This window comes from Heptranchias perlo, chromosome 17 (assembly GCF_035084215.1).
Source record: "Heptranchias perlo isolate sHepPer1 chromosome 17, sHepPer1.hap1, whole genome shotgun sequence".
Lineage (NCBI taxonomy): Eukaryota > Metazoa > Chordata > Chondrichthyes > Hexanchiformes > Hexanchidae > Heptranchias > Heptranchias perlo.
Window position 1 is genome coordinate 26,065,662 of NC_090341.1, and position 26,506 is coordinate 26,092,167.

The 26,506-nt window shown below is 39.7% G+C and overlaps 1 protein-coding gene across 3 annotated transcripts in view; it reads right to left on the reverse strand.

Moving 5' to 3' along the window:
• Nucleotides 1-1,137: 1,137 nt before the first annotated feature.
• tasora (transcription activation suppressor a) overlaps nucleotides 1,138-26,506 on the reverse strand; it is a 65,693-nt gene continuing 40,324 nt past the window's right edge. Inside the window, exons 11-23 of one of the 3 annotated variants that reach the window (XM_067998755.1) lie at nucleotides 25,576-25,679; nucleotides 25,151-25,220; nucleotides 24,949-25,020; nucleotides 23,591-24,331; nucleotides 22,033-22,562; nucleotides 17,065-17,203; nucleotides 15,267-16,321; nucleotides 10,562-10,687; nucleotides 9,158-9,317; nucleotides 6,568-6,676; nucleotides 4,462-4,640; nucleotides 4,215-4,373; nucleotides 1,138-2,918 (exon numbers count right to left, since the gene is read on the reverse strand). In XM_067998755.1, coding sequence (XP_067854856.1) covers nucleotides 2,266-2,918; nucleotides 4,215-4,373; nucleotides 4,462-4,640; nucleotides 6,568-6,676; nucleotides 9,158-9,317; nucleotides 10,562-10,687; nucleotides 15,267-16,321; nucleotides 17,065-17,203; nucleotides 22,033-22,562; nucleotides 23,591-24,331; nucleotides 24,949-25,020; nucleotides 25,151-25,220; nucleotides 25,576-25,679 — 4,097 coding nt within the window. In that variant the 3' untranslated portion in view covers nucleotides 1,138-2,265. Of the gene's footprint in view, nucleotides 2,919-4,214; nucleotides 4,374-4,461; nucleotides 4,641-6,567; nucleotides 6,677-9,157; nucleotides 9,318-10,561; nucleotides 10,688-15,266; nucleotides 16,322-17,064; nucleotides 17,210-22,032; nucleotides 22,563-23,590; nucleotides 24,332-24,948; nucleotides 25,021-25,150; nucleotides 25,221-25,575; nucleotides 25,680-26,506 lie in introns of all 3 variants that reach the window. The other 2 variants (XM_067998756.1, XM_067998754.1) reach the window with 2 other exon arrangements.

The following is a 26,506-nucleotide window of genomic DNA, read 5'->3' on the forward strand; positions in this document are numbered from 1 at the left end:
CTCCATCACACAGAGTTGGACTGTTTGCTGACAATTCCAGTTTTCAGCTCCAGTCACAAGTTGTGACGTCCAATTTGCTGCTTTGATCGCCACTGCCACTTAGACTGAACCAGAACGGTGCATGTGACCTGGCTTGATTTAAACATGATGCCTTTTTACTGATCTTTGCTGATTTATTTAGCTAATACAAAAAAAAGCTTTTAGACATACTAGCGGGCTGGAATGGGAATTATTGTTTGTATCCAATGATCTCTGGCTCCTTAACATTGATAAAATAGTCTAAATTTGCAATTGACAATCTAAGAGCTAAGACGACTATTAGAGACCATGCAGCTGGTCTGAATTTAAGGCAGTGATGTGAGAAATTAATTAAATAATTACTTCCTACAGATTTTGCATTGAGTTTTTAAAATATATTTCCACTGCAATACATAGGATGTGCGCTTTTAGATGAATCCACCCACCAACAGATGAACATAGGAATTGCTAGACGATAAAAGACCAAGACTCCTCTAGTTCACCTTCTACCATCCTGGTAGTCGTATGATCCAACGATAACGGAGTTGTTAACTAATCATAGCATTCAATTAATTTACAACAGAACTAGCCATGAGGCAACAAAAATCTTGGGAACCATACCAATACAATTTGGAAGCCTTCAATTAGCTCAGGTACCTGCAGCCACACGCACTGCCCATATTACACCCAGGAATTATATTTCCACAATTTTAGAAAACAAAATAGATAACCGAACAGACTTGTGGTAACTTCGCAAAACGGGACTCGGTCAAACATGCACTTTTATAAAACTGAATAAAAAGTGGATGAATACAGCGATACTATTCACACGATCAAAATCAGAATTGACACCGCTATCCTTGATGTGATGAGAGATCTCCGGCACACTTTGCGTAAATTCACCACCAGAGAATCAGGGCACTCAACGGTCAAACGGTGCTTGGGGCCCAATGCGCCTTAACAGCAAATTCTGGGCCATCATGAGGAACTGTAGGATAGGATTTACATTCCACTCATGGTCGTTCTCTAAGCAGCAGCCGCTCCTTTCCTTGTAAACGCATTTTGCCCACAAATCACAGAACAATAAAAAAAATCTATTTAAAAAATACATGAGATTAATTTGGCCAGTCTAAATTTTCAACCATTTTATTAATATACAACAGTGTAAGAAAAACAGTTTTACAATATATATATATATTTACACATACACAAACATCAAGTTAATTTGTATGCAAGTGTTTTATTTAATGCTAGATTGAACAAGTGGCAAAATAGGCTATACACTTGAAACTGAGGTATATGAATATGTCTAGTTAACAAGCAGTCCCATGTACTGCTGTAAGGCCATTAAATAAAACACTATTACCAGACAGTAACCACACAACTTGAATCAAATAAAAAATTAACCAATGGTTCATGAAACATTTGTACAAAATAAATTAAATCTATATCAAAACATTAACTGTAAGTCAGAAGTATTTCATGTGGCATTTTTCTGTAAAATTAAAAATACCCTTTTAACCAAAAAGGTCAATCTAGACAAGTTTCAGATTTTTAATGGATCAGGCTGCTAACATGAAGTGGATCAAGCAGCCAATAACCATTATACTTTAAGTTTACACACAAACTGATCGTATGTCAATGTAACATGCTTCAAAGAAGCGCTTACAGTACAGTCTGACCTAGGTTGTTTATTCAGTATCTCTTTTAAAAAAAAAATTATATATATATGGCCAGCAGTTACACTAGAGCAGCTGTTGCCAAGATACAGATCTTTGCATAATTCTGACTGCTAGACCTGAATTTGTTCTTTTAAATAAGACAAAGAATATGCAAGAAAATAATTGACAAATTTTTAAAAAGCAGAAATGTGGTTCAGAAACAAAAAAAAACTTACTTTTGAGTGAGTAAAAGGAATTATAGGACAAGTCCTAAAAGGTCATTTTTAATCATTTTAAGTAGCAAACTGCAAGAAGGAACTGTAGTTATTCTAACAGAGTAACAGAAATTAAAAAGGACCAAATTTAACAGTTTTCATCTCAAACAACAAAGTCACTATAACCAACATACACAGGGTATGCATATTTGTTAGTCCTTAAGAAAAGTCCTTTCAGCACCAAGCAAAGGATAAGGAACAAACCCAGAAATGCAGTGATATCTAGAATCATGAACTAGGTACAGTTCAAAGGTTAAGCACCTGCATAAGTTTGCAAAGTTCTCCATGGAAAGGACAGTAAAAGTTGGTATTTAATGATACCGTTGCTGATGTAGCTTCTGTTGTTGCTGCTGGTAAGACAGACTAGGTGTACTGCCAGTATTCCAGGATTTTTCCCAGTTATTTTTACTATAAGTCAAGTTTTGATTGTATCCAGATGAATAATAGCTACTGGTGTCTCGACTATTCTGATTCAAAGGAGGAATGTATGAAGGCCCAATTCCACTTGCTAGGAAACTCTGATGAGTCATTACATTAAAGCTCCTGTAGTCTGATTCCATTTGTGAATGAGAGTAGAACGGACTACTGTTGTATGTAAATCCTTCTTCTCCTTTTGAATCTTTGCTATCTCCTTTGACCAGGTGCAAAGTGGAAGCAGGTACATTGTTCGATCCCAGTTCAGATGTTACATCCCCTGATGGGGTGATCTGAACATCACCTGATGCCTGCTGTAAGGAGTCCTCGGGATGGCTCAGCTTTCCTTTTGTTCCTTGTACCTCAGTGTGTGAGCTATTAGCAACATTCAGATCTTCAGATTCCTCACTACAGATTTCTATCTGTGGTGAATTACCTTCAGAGTCCAATGACATATCTTCCTCTTCATTGTTTCCTTCACTTGTTCCCAAGTTTTCTGCATCAGCACCTTCCACTTCTGCCAACTCCAAAGAGGTTGAAGAAAATTTACCTAGCCATTAGAAATTACTAATGAAAAGATACGTCAAATGATTCAGAACTAAATTTAAACATCTGAAGAGGGATTATCAGCAACTCTTAAAATGCAAGTTTTCCCATAAAAAATTTTGCCATTTGTTTTAATAGGATATCCTGATACCACTAGAAACTAACCAAGGCAGTTGCTAAAATTGCACTTCATGCATAACAATGCATTGTGTTTCCAGAGATCAAACTTCTAGTGCTGCTCTCTGTAGGTATACTGGATTCCACTTTTAATACAGAAAGCAAGCACATGGGACCAGCTCCCCAGTCACATTACAAAAACTGGCCTTTCTAGGGTGTACAAGGCTATTAATTACAGGAACCTGAGCTTGTTTACACTATGGACTGCGACCGACAGAGGAGGACCCACACATCAGCAGCTGGCAATTTCAAACAGTCTCAAGATTGTTACAGCAATCATGTTAGTTGATTTAGCTCTGTTGCCTGATGAGGCTCAGAAACTCCACAAAGCTTCCCCAATTAGGAAATAAATTCGACTTAAACAAAAACTATTTTAAGAGTGAAACAGCCTTTTCTGATATAGCTTATGCTCTTAAACAGCAGCAAATAAAAATTTCCCACAAATATTTTTAAAAAAATCTGTAGTAGCTTAATTATGCTGGGACCAATTTTTTTTGCAGGTAAATGCACTTTCACAGATTGTATTATGTAATGTTTTGAGATTTACTGTATCCAGCACTTTAAAAAAATCTCACGTTAAGCCATCTTTTCTAAACTTTCCTCATTTCATCTGTATGTGCAGGATCAGTCTTGCCTTTTCTGCATTCTTTCTAGTTATTAAAGCCTATGTTTTCATGGTATGATGATCAAGACTGATTCTAAGTGTGGTATGACTAATGTAATTGAAAAGCTAATAAAAAGGTTTTACAAGTGATTTTCCAGACAATACAATCTGTATTGTTTATTGAAAACAATGTGCCCAATACTGCCAGGTCTTTCCCAAGTCTCCCTGATTTAACTGAATTCAATTTGTTGTAAACTTGTGCCCCACATTGTTTACCAGTGCAGAAAGATGCAAATTCACTATATACCTGCTCGATTTCACAACCAATGCAAATCTTTTTACTGCATGTCTACAGTTTTCCTTATTTTTGTCTTCAGCAAACTCGAGCAATTTAAATTCAGGTAATTTATGTAGATTAGAAGCAATACAGGTCCAAGCATTAACCTTGTAAGACTTCATTCAACACTTCCCCACAGTATTAAATTAAAATCAGCTAATTTTCCAGTACATTTTACTTGCCTTGCAAGCTATCCTGAGATCCTAATCCCAGCAGCTGTTTATCTTCCATGCTTGAACTATGGTAGCCAATAAGGCTGTTGAAGTTTTTCACAAGGTCATCAATACTGGCCACAACTACTCCACACTCAGAGTAACTGGAAAGAGGCTCCATATTTTTTTCTGAAGAAAAAGAATACCCCAAAAACTATATCAAAAAACAGCCTTAGATGTACAAAAAGTAAAATTATACCTGGAATTCAATACCTACCGGTCAGGAACACCACATGTCTGTGCTGTATGGTCTGAGCTTGAAGTTTGACTAAACAGTCTAATTCAATAGTGTTTCGTAATCTGGAGTCACAATCATGGTAAGATAGAACTTCTACTAAATTACACTTCTGATACTTATTCACAAGTGACAGAATATTGAAGGCTGCTGTATTTGTCCTGTAAGAAAATGTGTAAACAGAAGCTGTTCCATTATTCACAATACATAGTAAAGCTAATCAGTACCACTATAGTTTGAACACGCCAAAATCAATTCACACTAACAAGTGAACTATGTAGCTATTATGCTGACAATAGACTCTTACGATTCAGCATCTCCATAGGTTCGTACCTCTGAAAATCTTCAGCTTCAGTATTGTGTGTTCTACACATCCACTGCTTTGTTGGGGCAAGGGCAGAAACATTTCTTTAAAACCTCTAGTCCCATTTGGTGCGTGGTAACTTTTACTTGTGTCCCAATAATTCTGCACTATATCATAAATTAAATAGCCTGAACACATTATCTATTCCTTTCAGCATCTTAAAGATAATGTCATGTCAATCATCTTTCTCCAACTGTAGCAATTACATGTGTTAGCTGTGAAAGGCATCTAAGCAGTTTATTATACAGCCAGTTTTGTATGCAAATCTGCTTGGTTATAATACAATATTCTTCTACTTTATATCAAAGTATTTCAAAACAATTATTAAATTCATAAATAATAATGGATCTCCCAGCCGTTGCTCAGAAGATAGGTTTGTTCTCTAACATGTCTTTATATTGAAGCTTCTCTCTGTCTCCTGACTGTACATTTCTTGTTTTCTGGTTATCTATCCCATTTTTCTTTTGACTCATTTTATTTTAATATTGTCTTTCAATTTTAATATTTCTGACTTTTTGGCTGGGAGATGGTTGGTAGTGTTGTGGTGGTAGGCATGGTGTACAAGGTGGGGGAGGCACCCAGCTAGTGGTACAGCTGGTAGGTTGTACATGCCTCAAGCTGGGGATGGATGCAGCCCAAAGGTTGAATTTTCTGGTGGTGAACCAGGGGCAATGGTCAAGGATTAAAGTAGGCATGGTTGGTAGAATGGAAAAGGCAAGAAGTAAAACACAGGTAGGGAAGGGCATATGCTCTAGGCAAGAAGTAACAGGAGGAAAAGGAGAAGGGGATGCCAGGTGGGGAGGTAATAGGGAGAGCAGGAACATTAAATTGCCCATGCAGATTCAGAAAGAATCTGTTACTTAAACTTTTGTAGCTTAAATAACAGGGGTTTCCACTACAGGAGGGGAGTTCCCCTTTTATAATTCAAAAGTGGCTTTGGAGCCTTTACTGGGAACCAGCTTTTGAAACAAGAGGGAGCAGGATTCCCTTCCAGCCCTTCCCAAAACATCTGGGAAAGCCCCATTATTAAAAAATTAATGAATTAACAGGGCTCTTTCCACAATGCCTTGGGGAAGCCCCTTAGGGAATTCCTGTCCACTCAGTTCAAAAGCCTGGTAAATGCAAAGAACCAGCTTTGAGTGCTGCTTGCAGACTGAGGGAGGCCATGAAGGGCGAGCAGGCTCAGAGATAGGCAGTGCAACTGTCTGAAATAGCCAATGGAGGCAGGGAGGAAAGCGTTGGGTCACACAGAGGTATGGATAGGCCATCAGGTCCACAGTGCAGTGGCAAAGACACAGCCAGTGGATGGCAAATATTGGGCTGAGAGATGAGGTAAAATAATGAACTTTTAAAAGGTTGAAATTCATTATAATGATTTTTATTTGTGGCAGAAAATCAGCAAGCTCCACACCATTACACAATGGTATTATAGGGCCATTAAGTCATAAAATGCAACACTGGAATGCTCATTAGAGCACCATCTTTTGGCTTTAGGCAAATATAGAAGGTAAGTATAATAGGAAAGTGTAGATATTTTAAACATGGGAATTCCTTGTGGGAAATGTTTGCATTACAATATTAACAGTACCTGTGTAAGATTATAGATTTACAATAAAAGCCAAATTTCATCAATATTCAATTACAGCATTTGAAGTAGATTATAGTTGCTTTATTATTGAATGGTATGAACTAAGACATTAGTTTCTATGTTCTTATAAACTAACCTTGCCAGCTCCTTTAACTTTTTGTGTATTTTGCAGTGAATTTTCCAGACCCACTTGCTTTCAGGAGTGCTCAAATCTCTGAGAAAGTCCAGGAATATTTGCAGTTTTTCTGGAAGAAATGTTTTATATTGTTCAAGTACAACAATACCTCTGCAACTAAAACAAGATATTTGGGACTTTAAGGGAACAAATGTTCAAATGTCAGCCTTGTCATTTGAAGTTGGGACACTCCAGTGACAGGTTTCACAGATTCTCAGGCAACTAGCTTGAGTCTCTCAAACCTCTGAATCATTCCATTTTGGACCTGGAAAGGTGGGTTGGGAAGAAAAGTATTGGATCGAAGAGTTTTCTCTCCTAGAAAACCATGTACATGTTTCAGTACGTGGATGATGCTGGTAAGGCCGTATTTATTGCCCACTTCAGAACCAACCACGTTGTGTTGAACTGAAGCTATGACCAGGTAGGATGGTGAATTTCCTTCCCTGAAGGCCATTAGTGAACCATTGAGTTTTTAAAATGATAAACTGGAATATGTTTCGTACCAATGTGAAATAGAAACTGTTTTGCACTGTTCTAAACTTAGTAGTACAAATGCTCCTAAAACTAAATGTGTTCAAGCACACCTGCCACAGTATACTACAAAATACCACAAGTTAATGTCATAATATGCCAGCAAGGCTAGTATGTTCACTAAATCCAGGCAGTTTAATTCAAATTTTACTTAATAGTTAGTCATTTGCATCAAATTGCACAGTGAATACTGTGTCACGTTACCAAATCCAAAGATTCATTTCTCAGGCAGAAGTTGATGGGCTATTTTAATGGATCTATCCTTGGCCCCCTCCTATTTCTCATCAACATACTGCCCCCTCAACGACATCATCCGAAAACACATCAGTTTCCACATGTATGCTGATAACACCCAGTTCTACCTCACCAGCAACTCTCAACCCCTCCCACTGCCTCTGATTTGTCACACTGCTTGTCTGACATCCAGTACTGGATGAGCAAAAATTTCCTCCAACTAAATATTGGGATGACTTCAGTCATTGTCTTCGGTCCCCGCCACAAATTCTGTTCCCTCTCCCTGGCCACTGTCTGAGGCCGAACCAGACCATTCGCAACCTCGGCGTCCTATTTGACTGAGATGAGCTTCTGACCACATATCTGCTCCATCACCAAGACCACCTACTTCCAACTCCATAACACTGCCCATCTCCGCCCCTGCCTCAGCTCATCTGCTGCTGAAATCCTCATTAATGCTTATGTTACCTCTAGATTGGACTATTCTAATGCTTTCCTGGCCAGCCTCCCACCTTCCACCCTCCATAAACTTGAGCTCAAAACCTCTGTTGCTCATATCCTAACTCGCACCAAGTCCCATCCATCCATCACCTCTGTGCTTTCTGACCTACATTAGCTCAGAGTCCAGGAACTCCTCAATTTTAAAATTCTCATCCTTGTTTTCAAATCCCTCAAGGGCCTTGCCTCTCCCTATCTCTAACCTCCTCCAGTCTGACAACCCTCAGATCTCGGCGCTCTGCCCATTCTTGCCTCTTGCATCCCTAATCTTAAATCGCTCTACCATTGGCGGCCTTGCCTTCAGCTGCCTGGGCCCCAAGCTCTGGAATTCCCTCCCTAAACCACTAAGCCTCACTACCTCCCTCTCCTCTAAGACGCTCCTTAAAACCTACTTATTTGACCAAGCTTTTAGTCACCTGTCCCAATATATCTTTGTGTGGCTTGGTGTCAAATTTTGGTTGATAACAATCCTCGGAATGCCTTGGTATGTTTTATTACATTAAAGGCACTTTATAAATGCAAGTTGTTGTTATAGGAGGAATACAAATTAAAAGGAAGTGCTTAGCATACTTAAAACAACCGGAACCATCTTTTCAGAAATTGAAATTAGATGGAGATACAGAATTCCATTCACATGCTGTGCAGAACAGGAAGAAATGGAGGATGGGAAAACAATGGGAAAGGTAAGAGTCATGATCTCTTAGCGGATGAGGGCAACACAGAGGTCGAGAACCCCAAGTCTCTCCCTGTCCTCCTGGGCAAACAGTTTGAAAATAATGTTTCTTTAAAAAAAAAGTCAGGATTGACAACACATTTATTTCAGCTTACCGGCCAAAACAGTGCCATCTTTACCCTCACCTTGAAATTCAGATTTTTGGAATAATTTGAATTAACAGTATTACAGGCAGAAAAGTGTGCTACAATATATGCCCATGCTTATAATTTACATATCTAGAGTTTTTTTTAGGGCAAAAACAAGTTTATGATAGTTTTCTTTAAGATCACCAATCAACAGACTTGCATAGGAAAAGCAAAAAAGACAGCAGGAACCTGAACCAGACCATTCGTTTAAAGAACTCCTATTGTTAATTTTACTTGGTTTTGCCCTGTGGAGCTCTGAAGCCCTTAGAAGCAGAAAGCATCATTCATAATTCTTTTCCTAATAAACAAAAACTCGGGAATTGCCTAACCTCTGGCAGGCAATATTACATTGCAACCATACTAGCCATGAGAAAACACTTGAGATTAGAACTGACAGCAAACACTGAGCTGTAGCAGACCAACTTACCAACAGTAACGCATTCCGGATTCAGGACACTTTCATCTGACACCACAAATCCACCAGACACAAACAGTTCATTGTATGTGTGATTCTGTACATCATCCAAGCTATCCACTCCAGCAAAACTGACACGGGACAACTTCTTTAAAGATGTCAAGGATGGGACCTGCAATTAAATTAAAACGTTCAAATAAAAGTACCTCTCAGAAACAAGTACAAATACTTCCATATTTACAAGAATTTAAAGCGAATTTGCACTAAAACTTAGTCAGTTTTGTTTTGTACCAACCCTAACTATAATGTAAATGCAGTCTAAGTCTGGAATTAGGGTCTGAACTGACACTGGAATAAAGTGAACGAGACTCCCTGCTTCATTTCAGAGTTAGGTTGGGTTGGGTTTTATATTTGGACTAACACTAGGAAATTTGGCACCCGCGTGAAACAGAAACAGCTTTGCATCAGTGCTCCCCAAGAAAGTGTGCTCACACACCTCTCTCAAGACTACGTAATACTACAAGAGCTCCTTTGTCAAAATATGTAAAAATAAAAAGGTGGCAGAACAAGAGAAGGCTGTTTTAAAAAAAAAGCACACACGATCCCTGGCCTTATAATTAGAGGCATAGAGTACAAAAGCAAGGAAGTTATGCTAAACCTTTATAAATCACTGGTTAGGCCCCAGCTGGAGTATTGTATCCAATTCTGTGCACTACACTTTGAGAAGGATGTCAAGGCCTCAAAGGGTGCAGAGGAGATTTAATAGAATGGTACCAGTGATGTGGGACTTCAATTGTATGAAGATTAGAGAAGCTGGGGTTGATCTCCTTAGAGCAGAGAAGATTAAGGGGAGATTTAATAGAGATGTTCAAAATCATGAAGGGTTTTGGTAGAGTAAATGAGAAACTGTTTCCAGTGGCAGAAGGGTTTGTAACCAGAGGACACAGATTTAAGGTAATTGGCAAAAGAACCAGTGGCGAGATGAGAATTTGTTTAACGCAGCCCATTATGATCTGGAATGCACTGCCTAAAGGGTGGTGGAAGCAGATTCAATAACAACTTTCAAAAGAGAATTGGATAAATACTTGAAAGGGAAAAATATGCAGGGCTATGGGGAAAGGGACTAATTGTATAGCTCTTTCAAAAAGCTATAAGAAAAACATTGCACCATTTACAGACATGCCAAAAGTGACTCCCTGCAATAAATTCAATACCTCTAAAATCTGCACCTCTAAAATTACTTCAATGTACAAATGTTTGGAAATTTAAAACTTGAAAGCTCCCAGCATTACATTTTTCTGTGTAAATCTCCCCATATAACTGATCACAATTTACATATGGTTGCACTCCTTTGATGAGCCTAAAAATACCGATGTCAAGTACCATCAAAAGATTTTTAAAGAGGGATTTCTTCACCTTGTGAATGTGAGATGCAATGTCTTCATTTTGAATTATAATCAGTAATTTATCCATTGAACCTTCTTTTCTTTTCAAAAACTCCTCTGGATGACACTCCTTATTACCCAATCCGGTCAAGTATTCCTGCATGATTCAGAATTAAGGAATTATTAACAGTTCCACAATTCAGAACAGCTTAGTGAAATTTCATTTTAAACTAGGATTACAACCCTGTGAGCCTCTCTCTCCCTATTATTTTTCCCATTCCTTCTCGCTATGTTCATTGTTATCTCTCGCACCAACACCAGGGTGGTATGTGCTGGTCACTCAAGAGCATTGACTGGGACCATTAGTAAATGGGACTTCTCACCTCCTTACCAGTGTCAGCTAATTACAATATTAAGCAGAATGATCCACCCAGTTTAAAAAAAAACTGCAAAGTTGTAAAATACATTTTAGAATGTTCTAGTTTCCCTATTCTATGTACACAAAGCATCACAAACAAGCATGAACAGGTCTAGTGATGCGGTTATAAAAACAGAACAAAAAAAGAAAAAAATTTCCAACCATGAAAATCTAGATAGAGCATGCATGAGGCAGCTTATTTCTTCAGCCATGTCATTTTGGTAACTAAAGTTCCTGAACTTCCTTCCAACCCCAACACCCATTCCCCAAATGAGAGGACATATATGACAGGCCTTTTGCAGTTGGGATATTTTACAGGAAACACTGTAGCTCCCAGCATTGCCCAGTTTGGGCGAGATCAGGTGCTTGAGAGGAAAGCTGCTGTTCCCGCAATCAACAGCACAGCAGGTCATTGCATCGCAATATCACATTGAGATAGTATGTAGAGGCATCACTCGCAGCTGCAAGAATGTTACGCTGCTGTGCAACTGACCATCCATTTGCAAAATACAAAAGGATGTAAGTGATTTTAAACAAACTGTTGTTAAAGAAACGTGGGTATTTCAACAGGCATTACTTTAATACAAACAGAACAGCTTATAATTTGAACTAAACAAATTAAACAATAAAATAACCAGCCCAGCAGAAGAGGAAGATCACTTGCCTCCCATTAAGTTTTTAGCAGATGCAAGCTGCAGAACTGCCCACCTAGGGAACCTGCCAACCTCAATTCTAAGTTTCACACGTGGAATGTAGCTAGTCCTAAAATTAATTGTTGCTTACTGATTAGCCAATGAGATGAGTGCCAGTGGTAGAAGCAGCATTATCAGTAGGATTTCAACAAAGTGCCAAATTTTCATACTACACCCATGTGAACTGTGAACAACCCGCAGTACAAATCATAGAATGGCTTCCTTCCGTGCTGTAACCATTCGGCCCATCGAGTCCATGCCAGCTCTCTGCAAGATCAATCCAGCTAGTCCCACTCATCTGTTCTATCCCCATAACCCTGCGTATTTTTTCCTTTCAAGTACTTATCCAATTCCCCTTTGAAAGCCGCTATTGAATCTGCTTCCACCACCCCCTCAGGCAGCGCATTCCAGAGCACAACCACTCACTGTGTAAAAAAGGTTTTTCCTCATGTTGCCTTTGGTTCTTTTGTCAATCACCTTAAATCTATGCCCTCTGGTTCTTGACCCTTCCACCAATGGAAAAAGTTTCTCTCCATCTACTCTGTCTAGACCCTTCATTATTTTGAATAGCTCTATCAAATCTCCTCAACCTTCTCTGCTCTAAAGAGAACCACTCCAGCTTCTCCAGTCTATACACGTAACTGAAGTCTCTCATCCCTGGAATCTTTCTAGTAAATCTCTTCTGCACCCTCTAAGGCCTTCACATCCTTCCTAAAGTACTTGGCTCAGAATTGGACACAACACTCCAGTTATGGCTGAATCAGTGTTTTATACAAGGTTCACCATAACCACCTTGCTTTTGTACTCCATGCCTCTATTTATAAAGCCCAGGATCCCATATGCTTTCTTAACCACTTTCTCAACCTGCCCTGCCAACTTCAATGATTTGTGCACATATACCCCCAGATCTCTGTTCCTGCACCCCTTTTAGAATTGTACTCTAGTTTATATTGCCTCTCCTCGTTCTTTCTACCAAAATATATCACCTTCACACTTTTGCGTTAAATTTCATCTGCCACCATGCCACTATGTCCTCTTGAAGTCTATCATTATCCTCCTCACTGTTCAGTACACTTCCAAGTTGTGTGTCATCTGCAAATTTTGAAATTGTGCCCTGTACACCCAAGTCCAAGTAATTAATATATATCAAGAAAAGCAGTGGTCCCATCACCGACCCCTGGGGAACACCACTGTACATCTCCCTCCAGTCCGAAAAACAACCGTTCACCACTACTCTGTTACCTGTCACTTGGCCAAGTATCCATGCTGACACTGTCCCTTTTATTCCATGGGCTTCGACTTTGATGACAAGCCTATTATGCAGCACTTTATCAAACACCTTTGGGAAGTCCATATACACCACATCAACTGCACTGCCCTCATCAACCCTCTGTTACCTCAAGAAACTCAATTAAGTTAGTTAAACACAACTTGCCTTTCACAAATCTGTGCTGGCTTTCCTTAATTAATCCACACTTCTCCAAGTGACTGCTAATTTTGTCCGAGATTATCGTTTCTAAAAGTTTCTCCATTACAGAGGTCAAACTGACTGGCCTGTAATGCTGGGTTTATCCTTACACCCTTTTTTGAACAAGGGCGTAACATTCACAATTCTCCAGCACTACCCCCATATCTAAGGATGATTGGAAGATTATGGCCAGTACCGCCGCAATTTCCACCCTGACTTCCCTCAGCAACCTAGGATGCATCCCATCTGGGCCGGGTGACTTATCTACTTTAAGTACAGCTAGCCTTTCTGGCATCTCCTCTAGCAATTTTTAGTCCATCCAGTATCTCAACTACCTACTCTTTTGTTGTGACTCTGGCAGCATCTTCTTCCTTGGTAAAGAACGATGCAAAGTACTCATTTAGTACCTCAGCTATGCCCCTCTGCCTCCAAGTGTAGATCCCTTTTTGGTCTCTAGTTGGCCCCACCCCTCCTCTTACTACCTATTTATATGCCTTTAGAAGACTTCTGGATTCCCTTTTATGTTACCCGCCAGTCTATTCTCATACATTTTCTTGGCCCCTCTTATTTCCTTTTTCGCTTCCCCTCAAAGCTTTCTATATTCAACCTGGTTCTCACTTGTATTATAAACCTGACATCTGCCATATGCCCCCTTTTTCTGCTTCATCTTACTCTCTATCTCTTGTTATCCAGGGAGCTCTGGCTTTAGTTGCCCTGCCTGTCTCCCTTGTGGGAATGTACCTAGACTACCCGAATCATCTCTTCTTTAAAGGCCATCCATTGTTCAATTACAGTTTTGCTTGCCAATCTTTGATTACAATTTACTTGGGCCAGATCCGTTCTCATCCTACTGAAATTGGCCCTCCTTCAATTGAGTATTTTTAATAGTGGTCCTTGTCCTTTTCCATAGCTAATCTAAACCTTATGATACTACGATCGCTGTTCCCTATATGTTCCCCCATTGACACTTGCTCCACTAGGCCCACCTCATCCCCCAGAACCAGATCCAGCAATGCATCCTTCCTCATTGGGCTGGAAATGTACTGGTCAAGAAAGTTCGCCTGAACACACTTCAAAAATTCCTCCCCCTCTTTGCCCCTTACACTATTACTATCCCAGTCTATATTAGGATAGTTGAAGTCCCCCATTATCACTACTCTATGGCTCTTGCACATCTCTAATTTCTCTGCAAATTTGCTCCTCTATATCCTTCCCATTAGTTGGTGGCCTATAGAATACCCCTAGTGTAATGGCACCTCTATTGTTTAACTAACCCCAAATAGATTCTGTCCTTGACCCCTCCAGAACACATTCTCTCCACAGCACTGCCATATTCTCCTTAATCAATACTAACAGCAACCCCCCCCCCTTTTCTAGTAGTATTTAGGACTAGAAGTAGGAACAACTTGCATTTATATGCCTTTAACATAGTAAGATGTCCCAAGGGACATAGGAACAGCAGTACACCATTCAGCCCCCTCAAGCCTATTCTACCATTCAATTAGATCAGGGCTGATCTATATCTTAGCTCCATTTAGCCACCTTGGTTCCATATTCATTATACCCTTACCTAACAAAAATCTTAGTTTTGAAGTTTTCAACTGATCCAGTATCCAGACTTTTGGGGGAAGAGAATTCCAGATTTCCACTACTCTGGAAAAAGTACTTCCTGGTTTCACTCCTGAATGGCCTAACTCCAATTTTAAGATTGTGCCCCCTTTTTCTGGAATATCCTCCCCACCAGAGGAAATAGCTTCTCTATCTACCCTATCAAATCCTTTCATCATTTTAAACCTCAATTAAATCACCCCTCAACCATTTAAACTCAAGGGAATACAAACCAAGTATATGCAACCTGACCTCATAACTTAACCCTTTCGAAGCCCTGGTATCATGCTGGTGAATCTGTGCTGTACCCCCTCCAAGGCCAATATATCCTTCCTGAAGTGTGGTGCCCAAAACTAAACACAGTACTCCAGATGGAGTCTGACCAAGGTTCTGTACACCCATGATTGAAATAGAGACAAATTCTTCCTGTGAAACATAGGATGACCTAGAATTCTTTTAAGATGGTTAAAAATTGGTTAACCTTCTGCTTTATTGAAAACACACACAACTAATTTCAGTCAAATCTGGCATTATTTGAGTGCCATTGTACCTTTATTTCTGCACAGACAGAAGTCTTCTCAACTTCATAAATGTAAAACTTCACCGTGTTCTTCTGGACATCCTTAATAATTTCAACTAAGCTGCAAAAGACTTCAGGGTTTAACCGCTGAATTAAGTTGGTTAGACATGGTTGTGCTCCAGGAAGCCCTACAATTCCACTGGGTTCTTGTAATGGATACACTATTTCTTGCTGATTCCCAAAGCTTGGGGTTTGTTCCGGTGACAAGCTTATGTCCTCCCCTACTGCAGCCGTGTAATTTGAATCACTAACTGAGCCAAAGGTCAAGCTGGTTTGTCCAGAGATTTGTTGTAAATGCACTATACTCTCAGAAAGGGAAGCACCACTTTTTGGACCCTTTTCAGGCCCCGGAGTCTTTTCAAAGGGAATCGGTTCTTCATAGACAGAGTTGGTACAATTGTTGGACTCTTCTGTTGTGCACACTAAGGTATTTAACGGAGAATCCATGGATGGGAGCGGCTCTTGTACGATTGTACTGCATGTTGCAATTCTATTTTGCATCCTCTGAGCTAGTTCGGAAGATGATTGGTAAAAATGCAAATTTGTATGAGGCATGACAGAGCATGCATCAGCAATTACACAGTTCATCCTCTTGCGTAACTGATTTATGTAACTTTGGACAGGAACTTGGTGTGACTGGGCATTTGAATACCTGGAAAGTGCCGGAACCTTTCGTGGAGCAGAAAAGATTGGCCTTTTGTTGTCAGGACCATATCGGACTTTCTCCTTCTTGAGCAATTGCTTCATTTTGTCTGAGAATTTGCTGTATTCCACAATAACAGTATTTTCAATTGCTGAAGCTGAATCACCTTTCAAATCAAACAAATGGCCATTGGTCTCATAAGTTGCAAAACAGTGCTGGAAATCCTTAGTGTATTCCTTTAAAATGCTGCCTTCTCCAGTGTCAGAATCTGAAGGCGACTGATTATGATTAATGTTCGACTGGCGATTTATGACCCGTGGATCATCAGGACATGAATCCTCTGGTGGTAAATAGAACAGTTGTTCAATCCGTGATTTCATATCTACAAACGAAGACAACTATTATCGTACGTTCTATAAACTAGACACACCTGGTGTTCTGGTAACTTGTAAGGTTTGATGTTAACCAGTGTTATTCAAATCAGAACACCAATAATGCAGAATGTTAATTTTAAAATCAACATTCCAATGAATTTATGCTGGAATAGGAGACAGAGCATCTGTGCTTTGAAGGGGTGTGAACGTTTCATTAGGGAGTGCTCAGTTAGTTCCTGCAGCACCCAAGAACCTTCCCACTTGTTCAAAATCTTTGTCACAGTGCAACCCCAGCGTATTTTAAAGAAAGCCCTAACGGTGAACATGATGGCAGTGTGTAGCTATTCATAAACCAGATAAAGAGTCAGAGGTGAAAGACATTATCTTCTTTACACTATTCCTTTAAATTAACAAAGCAATGAATTCCAGACAAGGCACTGGAACACTCATTTTAACCACCAAGAGGCAGGACAATTATATTTATTCTTACAATGTATCAGTCTCAAGGTACTGGCTTCAGGAAGGGAGGAAAGAAAAATCATTGTAAAGTGTGACAAAATTCACAGGATATACAAGGAATTCGAAAATCTGGGGGGGGGGGGGGGGGGAAGAAAATCTGAATGGCATCCGATTTTTAAAAAAAATCCTGTTTCCCCTTCCCCATTTTAAACATTTAATACCTTGAAGTATCAATCTATGAGCACAATCACTATATAGTCTGTTTCTCAAATACCAATAGACAAAGTCTTACCAGTTATGGGAATAAGTTTCCAGTTAATTTCACTATCGCTGGTACAATCTGAGGTGGTCATCTTCTTGCTGTACAGCTGATCAAGGGAGGCATTTGTACATGGACTACAACCTTCAGCACTGCCTATACTTCCCATGCTCTGCTCCTTAGCAACAGAAAGATGTGTGTAAGGACAAATTCAGCAATCTGAATAAATGTTGGCATCACATTAATATATTTTCTCTACTGTGCTGTCATGGTGTGGGAGCGCTGGTTCTTTTCCAGATGCACTCCGTATTCCACTCTAGCAATTTAGCAGTTCATCTTTCTTCAGGAGGTTTGAAGAAATAATCCAGAATAAGGCCGTATAATACTTAAGCCCATGAAAAGATCCCATCACCTATTCTCAATTTGTTGGTATAGGTCAGACTAATTATCCATCACTACTCATTCTACCAATGTATGCATGTCCCTAAAAGGCACATGGCAAGACAAAGCCAAGGTGGCTGACTGGTCATGTACAAAGGCAAATTAGACTTAAGCAAAAATATTTTCATGATTAAAAGTATATAATTCTCAGGAAAACAAAGATACACATTGCACACAATTAAAGGAAACAAAAGCCACTATTAGAGCAGCTAAGAAGGTCACACTAGAGGATAGTCGACAATTGCAGTAGCAATGGCAAAAGCTTTTTTTTTTAAAGCTACATTGGAAATCAGAGGTCTGTTAAAGACTATGATTCCCAGGGACAGGATTGAACGGACACCCAGGGATGGCAGAGATATTAAATGATTACTTTGCATCAGCCATTAGACTTGAAGACAATGCTCACCTACCAGCAAGAAGTTGTACTATAACAATAAAATTGTTAATGTTATAATAGAAGATATCTTAGACAGAATTAGAAACTTTCAAATAGATCAGGTTGCTGGCCCAGCTGACATCCACCCAAGGCTCCTTTGCCCACATCTTTAACAGCTCGCTAGAGTCAGGGATTGTTCTCTAAGACTGAAAGGATGCTCATGTAGTTCCAATTTTCAAAAAAGAGACAAGGCATTACCAGGGAACTATAGGTCTATTAGTTTGACTGCAATTACAGGAAAGATACTCGAAGGAATCACGAGATGCTCCAAATGGTCACCTTGACAGAGGAGTAGTCATTCGGGACACCCAACACAGCTACTGGAAAAGACGGCCGTGCCATACTAATTTGATTGAATTTTTTGAAGTCGCTAAGTTGGTGGATGAGGGTAGCCTCAGTCTACCTGAATTTTCAGAAAGCATTTTTATAAAGGACCCAAGAATAGGTTTGCTCCACAAGATAGAATCTTGTGGGAAGCTGCAACAGTGGATTAAGAATTGGCTGCATGCCCGTAGGCAGAAAGGCATCAATGGCCATGGATCTGCTTGGAGGCCAGTTACCTGTGCCACAGGGATCGATGTTAAGGCTTTTGCTGTTTACTATCTATATTAATGACCTAGATGTTGGGGTGATGATTTGCAAGTTTGTGCAAGATATGAAGATTTGTGCAAATGTTAGGAGTGTGGAGCAGACTAAATGGCTGCAAGTAGAACTTGACATTTGGGGGAAATGAGCTTGCATTTGGCAAATGGTATTTAACTTGGACAAGTTCAGTGTTACCAATGTGGGCAGGACCAACATTAAGCACATTTACACTTTACAAGGAACAGAACTGAAGCCTGTGATAGTATGTTAGCCTTTCTGGAAAGGGGGTTGAAGTATGAGTGTAAAAAGCTCTTGCTGCAATTATTAAGGGCTCCGGTGAGAACTCACCTGGAGTACCGTGTACAGTTTTGGTCTCCTTACCTAAGGAAGGATACATTTGCCTGGAAGGGGGGGGGGGGGGCAACAAAGGTTCACTAGATTGCTTCTGAGATGAGAGGGTTGTCCTATGAGGACAGATAGAGCAGAATGGGCCTATATTCACTGCAGTTAAGAATAATGAGAGGTGATCTCATTGAAACGTATAAAATTCTTAGAGGGTTTGACAGGCTAGCTGCTGAGAGGCTGTTTCCCCTTTAGGACTGAGATGAGGAAACATTTCTTTACTCAGAGGGTCATGAATCTTTGGAATTCTCTACCCCAAAGGGCTGTGGCTATATTCAAGACTGAGATCGGTGGATATCTGGACACTAACGGAATCAAAGGATAAGGGGATAGGGCAGGAAAGGAAAGTGGAATTGAGGTAGAAGATCAGCCATGATCTTACTGATTGGCAGAGCAGGCTTACTCCTGCTCCTATTTCTTATGTTATGACAGAAAAAGATTTTGGTATAGTTCATAACTCTCTAAAAGGTTCACAACCAATGCAGAGAAGCTATAACTAAAGTAAACAGAGTACTGTGTTGCATTCACAGGACAATCCATTACAAAGTAAAACATACCATTTTATCCTTGTATAAGACCATAGTCTGGCATCATTTAAAATACTATTTCCAGTTCTGGTCCCCTCACATGATGCCTGATATTTAAGGCTTTGGAAAAAGGTTCACAAGAGGGGCCACAAGAATGATTCCCAGTTTAAAACACCTTAGCTATAGACCCAGCTCCTTAAGCCTACCTAATCTAGGTTTAAAGAGCTGGGCCTATACACTTGAGATGCATAGACGCAGGCATGATTTGATCGAGGTCTATAAAATAATAAGACTAGATTCTGTGCACACTGACATCTGCCTCAATCAATTTCACTCTACATTTGGAAAAAATAGGTGTGAAATTTAAAAGTCAAAAGGCAACATTTTAAACTGGGTGCATGACATTGAGGTAAATGTTGAATCAATCGGCTGTGGATAACTAATAAGCTATTGTGTCCTTAGAGTTCATCAGTATAATCTTTCACTTCAGAACTCTTACTTAATGATCCACTTTTCAACCAACCAATGAGACAAGCAAGAAACAACCTTGTAGGCTTGCCAGTTGCTGCATGCAAACAAAATTCTATTAAATAAAAACTGATGTAGTGCATTCTTAACCTGGCAGGAACAAGAAGCACATCGTTCATAACCATTGAGTTAAATCAAAACTATGGTACAGAAACAGGCCATTCGGCCCAAATGGTCTATGCCAACGTTTATGCTCCACACGAGCCTCCTCCCTCCCTACTTTATCTAACCCTATCAGGATACCCTTCTATTCCTTTCTCTCTCGTGCTTATCTAGCTTCTCCTTAAGTGTGTCAATGCTATTTGACTCAACTACTCCTTGTGATAGCACGTTCCACATTCTTAACACTTTGGGTGTTTCTCCTGAAGTCATAATTGGATTTATTAACAACTATTTTATATTTATGACCTCTAGTGTTGGACACCCCCACAAGTGGAAACATTTTCTCTCTGTCTAACCTATCTTATCAACCTCTATCAAGTCACCCCTCAGCCTTCTCTTTTCTAGAGAAAACAGCCCCAGCTTGTTCAGCCTTTCCTCATAAGAATATCCTCAGTTCTGGTATCATCCTTGTGAAACTTTTTTGCACCCTCTCCAATGCCTCTACATCCTTTCTATAATATGAAGACCAGAACTGTGCACAATACTCCCGGTGTGGTCGAAGCAAGGTTCTATACAAGTTTAACATAACTTCTTTGCTTTTCAATTCAATCCCTCTAGAAATGAACCCTAGTGCTTGATTTGCTTTTTTAAAAAAATTTAACCCATGTCGCTACTATTAGTGATTTGTGTATCTGTACCCCTAAATCCCTTTGCTCCTCTATCCTATTTAGACTCATTGTCCAAGCAATAAATGGCCTCCTTATTCTTCCTACCAAAATGCACCACCTCACTTATCTATATTGAAATTCAGTTGCCAATTACATACCCATTCTGCAAGTTTATTAATGTCCTCTTGCATTTTGACACATTCTTCCTTTATATTAACCACTCCCTCAATTTGGTGTTGTCCCCAAATTTTGAAATTGTACTTCCGATTCCCGAATCCATATCGTCCCAGCACCGATCCCTGTGGAACACCACTTCCCACCTTTTGCCAGTCTGAGTAGCTACCCTTAACCCCTTCTCTCTATTTTCTGTTTTGTAGCTAGCTTGCTACCCATTCTGACTCCACTTGCTCTGACCTTAGTCATGAATCTACAATGTCTACCTTATTGAAGTCATGATGTGGAGATGCCGGTGATGGACTGGGGTTGACAATTGTAAACAATTTTACAACACCAAGTTATAGTCCAGCAATTTTATTTTAAATTCACAAGCTTTCGGAGGCTACCTCCTTCACCTGAGGAAGGAGGTAGCCTCCGAAAGCTTGTGAATTTAAAATAAAATTGCTGGACTATAACTTGGTGTTGTAAAATTGTTTACAATTACCTTATTGAAGGCCTTTTGAAAATCCAAATGTATTACATGTACTACATTGCCCTTGTCCACTCTTTGTTACTTCTTCAAATAATTCAATAAGGTTGGTCAAACATGACTTTCCCCTCAGAAATCATTGGACTATTCTTTGTTATATTTTTGTTTTCTAGATTTCTGTTTGTACCATTTCTACCATTTGTAATACCATTCACAATTCCAAAAGTAAATCTGCCAGTTTGTGGTAGCATGAAGAGGAGGACTGGGAGCAGGATTTGGATACTGGGACTGATTGCACATGTACAGCACACCTCAATCCTGCTCCCCCAATGTTTCATGAAAGTTGGAGGCAGCTTGTTGAGTTGTATGACACTAGGGATGATGTACTGCTGGTTACTAGTCTATAAGTGGTGGCAGTAATTTGAAATGTTAAAAGTATCATACAAAAATAATATGGTTTAAAAGTATTTGCTCCTCTTCTCACCTCCTCTTGCCCCCAATTAGCACCAATACACTAAATAAGCCCAAATACAACACTACCGTTCGGAAGACCCCTCACGAAATAAGAGGTCTCATTCTTATACAATGAACTGGTTATTCAGCAGTTCCCGACACTCTCTATTTCCAAGCAGTGGGTAAACAGAAATACAGGATAACAAGCCTTACCTCTGGGTACTCTGCCCTCAAACTGTACTGCAATGAATGTTCTCCAGAAGGCTGGTCATTTGTTTTTATTCTGAAATGAATATCATCAACATATGCTAAGCCAGAGACACTTCCATATAATCTAGGACTTTTTTGCTCAAGGCCAGGTACAAGTTCTTCCTGGGAGTGTTCCTGTTTGGGTGCTTCATTGTGTGGAGTGTAGTCATCAATGTTTTTCTGATTTAGTTGTGTTTCCTCATTAATCAAGGTATTATTTTGGTCCCAGCTGTAATCCACATTGTTTCGTCGTAGGTCATCATCACCAGGGCAAGCAGACATTCTTATTTTCTGGTTTAACTGAACTCCTGAGCCAGGGGTCTGACTAGTGGAAGATTTAAGTACTTCAAGCAACAAGCCAACCAGTTTTTGAGTATCTGGAGCCAACGTTGTGGCAGGATCACGCTGTCTTAAGTCAGTATCACTGAAGCCAAGCCCATTCATTACTTGAGGGCCTGCATCAGATAACCTGGCTTCATCCTCCGCTAGTGATCCTGAAAAGATATCATTTTAAAAAAAAGACTAGAGCTTAGTAAATCGGAGATTGCTTCACTTTTCAAAGTCCACTAACCCAATCACACTTGGTGAATGAAGCAACGACTCATATCTACATATGGTGAAGAAAACAAATTCTGTCCAATTTCTAGCACCACAGAAAAATGCTGGCATTGTACTCTTAAGCTTTCCCAGGTAGGACAATATACTCTACACTAAGGAACTCAGGTTAATGGCCCTCCACTAAGGCTAATTCAACTCCCTGACACTGGCAGGCTCAGTAATCTCTAAGTCAGTCCTCAAGTCAGATCATCATTCACTGTTTAAGCAAAACCACACCCGACAGGAAGCCAGAAAAAAATATACGTTATAACAACTCTTTTTAAATAATTTGATTCCTTTTTCTAAAAAAAGTTACTTCGATGTCAAGAGTCCTTCATTAAAAACATGCAACCAAAGAACAGAATTCAAACCAAACAAAATGTGCAGTTTGGTTAAATTACAAATTTATTACAGTAGAATTTTTACACTCCAGATTGTGTTTTTGTTTGTGCTCATACCAATATTGAGAAATTGATCACATTTGTAAATTGTAGGGACCCAGTATGAACATCAAGTGCTGCCAGGTCTAATATAGCACACACCAGTTACAGCTCTACTCTGCCCAAATAATGCACTTTAAGCCCTCTGAAAAGCACACACTTCCACACCAGTGTGAAAGTGTCCAACCCTTCTCCCCGCAAATGCATGTATACGGTCTTATACAGTCATACTACCAAGTCACAGCTACCTTGTGCCTAGCTGGGGGCAGTTTTGTCCTCACATCTGTAAGTAACTGGCTTTGAAACTGATCAAACACATGTGACATAGAATCCTCTGTCAGAGAAGAGAATTTTCATCCCTTTGGCCTGGGCTACATTCAAACTATTCCCCCAAAAATGAAAAGTCAATGATAACCCACTATACCACCCATTCTACACTCAATATTGTATGAAGTTTGATATTAATACTGTGATGTTTCTATTACCTTGAGTGATCTTCATGTGCTTGTGGCTCTTCTCAGAAACAAATTCTAACTTCCTCTTCAATCCAAGGTTATTTTTGTCAGATATACAATATGCAAGTCCTTCAATATTCATTATGCTAGCTTCCCCCAGGCCATGTCTTTTCCTGCTGTATATCAAGTCAATAAGCTCTTGGATTTTATCAGGATCATGATCAGCCATATTATCGGAAGGCATCACTAGGTTACTATCAGCTATGATGATGTTCGTTTGAGAATCCATGGGTTCTTGAGCAGTGATCTCTAGCATCGAATTCTCAAATTCCTGCTCCTCGCCAGCATACTCAGCAGGAGGGCTCTGTATCTCAGTATCAAGATTAGGATATTGGTCTAACATCTCTGTAGCTTTAGAAACTTCAAACTGATAGCGAAAAGGGTAGAAAAAGTACGAGCGCAAGATTCTTTGAAAGTTTGGTCTTTTCTGCCGGGTTGAAGAGAACCTTTTCTCATCATAAGTGGGAATGATGAATTGAGCAGGCTTCCCATTTTCAGCACAAGCCTCTTTTCCCAGGGAATTCTTCAGGTAACCAATTACATTATTTTCAAATGCAGCATCTATGGTTGCATTCTTTAAACTACTCGGCAGCTCTTTCCGAATTTTATCCAGAGCAAAGTGCAGCGCAGGTACAAGCTTGGATAGCTGGGGCACCACCTCTGGATCATTGTGTATAGTTGGCACAGACTCTGCATTCCTCTTAATTTCGTCTACAAAAGAACACAAACAGCCACAAATAGACATATTTACATCACAGACTGAGCCTTTAAAATGTAGGAACGGGAAGAAAAAGAAAATTGGCAGACAATTTCTTCAAGCTTATATTGCTTTTGAGAGCAAGTTTTACAATGAAGTTGTCAAATTTTATTCCATATTAAAAAAAAATTCCACCTCAGAACCTGCTTGAAAACTTGAGTGAATATTTACACTGAAGTGATTTCAAGGTTGAGACATTTGTGTCAATTTCAGTGCAACATGGGAATGATCCAACTAAACAAATGAGGGCAAAGAAATTTTAAAATCTAATTATAGGGAAACATTTTCTCGTGTTATCACCTGAGACAGGCCAGGCAATTACTGCTGCTGCATACAGACCATCCAAGCTACACTGCCACCGAAGCTCTGCTTTCATTGACAAGATAGTGGAGAGCGCAAAATGCAAAGACAGGTAAAGTAGTTACTGATTACGACATTACTTAAATGTCACAACGGTTTCAGATTACAACTAACTCTTGCATATTTAAGAGGACTTAAACTTTACAATATATTAAGAGTACGTATCGCTTCTGGACTTATTTGGCTGCTACTCCACACTGATTTAACTTACCAACACCAGTCAGTCTAGACTCTGGAAACAGAAACAGTGCTTGAAGAAACTTGGGCTTCGAGCTTTGAGATTCTAATTTAAGCATAAAAGTAAATTTAGAATGAGAATTATGGATCAACACTGTAGCTTATACTCAAATTTGAAAATTTCATAAACCTGACTATGAAGACAATATTTAATATAAATTTGAGCAATCACTCACCATTATCTGCCATCTCTAATGGAGAAAACAAAAGTAGAAATCCCCGATCACCCAATGGTTTGATAAGAACCTATGCATAAAGATATTAAGCCTTTAAAATACTACAAACATATAATAAAGACTGGCCCCAAGAGAGACAGCGCTGGGGGCAGCAGGCGCGCGAGTACACGAACAAGAACAAACATACATATACACACTTTTTTTTTGTTGCTTTAATCTTCAGTTTATAAACTGAAAACAAAGGATGCATGGGCTGAAAGACCTAACCAAATGAGTTGAGCTTCAATCATGGCAGCTGTTCTCTAGGCAAGATGATGAACACAGATACAAGTGATCATTGCATTTTAATCAAAATGTTGAATTCTTTTCAATGAATCATACATTCACCAAACCTCAACATTTAGTGGAATTAACTTTTAACTCACCAGTTTCTCCTCTTCCAGCTTATGAAGCAGAGTTTCCAAATTGCTTCCCATTTTTCCTTGTTCCACAAGCTCATACAAGCTATAATACAATCCATTCTTCAGTGCTGAGGGAAAAAAGTAAACTGTCTCTAAACATTAGTTAGCAGAACTTATTAGCCTGATATTTTAATAAATGAGACACTAGTAGTAAGAAAATTAACACGTCAACTCCCTCCAAGGTCAGCAAGCTATTTCAACAGCCTTTATTTGGGGGGGGGAGGCGGCGGAGGTGGGGGAAGCGAGAACATGAGGAATAGGAGGAGTAGGCCAGCCAGCCCCTCAAGCCTGCTCCACCATTCAACAAGATCATGGCTGATCATCTACCTCAACACCATTTTCCTGCACCATCCCCATATCCCTTGATGCCTTTAATATCTAAAAATCTATCGATCTCTGTTTTGAATGTACTCAATGACTGAGCCTCCACGGTCCTCTGGGGTAGAGAATTCCAAAGATTCACCAGCCTGAGTGAGGAAATTTCTCCTCATCTCAGTCCTAAATGGCCTACCCCTTATTCTGAGACTGTGACCCCTGGTTCTAGACTCCCCAGCCAAGGGAAGCATCCTCCTTGTCAAGCCCTGTAAGAATTTTGTATGTTTCAATGAGAATACAGGCCTAGTCTACTCAATCTCTCCTCATACGACAATCTCGCCATCCCAGGAATCAGTCTGGTGAATCTTCGTTGCACTCCCTCTATGGCAAGTATACCCTCTCTTAGGTAAGGAGACCAAAATTGTACACAGTCCTCCAGGTGCAGTGTCACCAAGGCCCTATATAATTGCAGTAAGACATCTTTCCTCCTGTACTCAAATCCTCTTGTAATAAAGGCCAACATATTATTTGCCTTCCTAATTACTTGCTGTACCTGCATGTTAGCTTTCAGTGACTCATG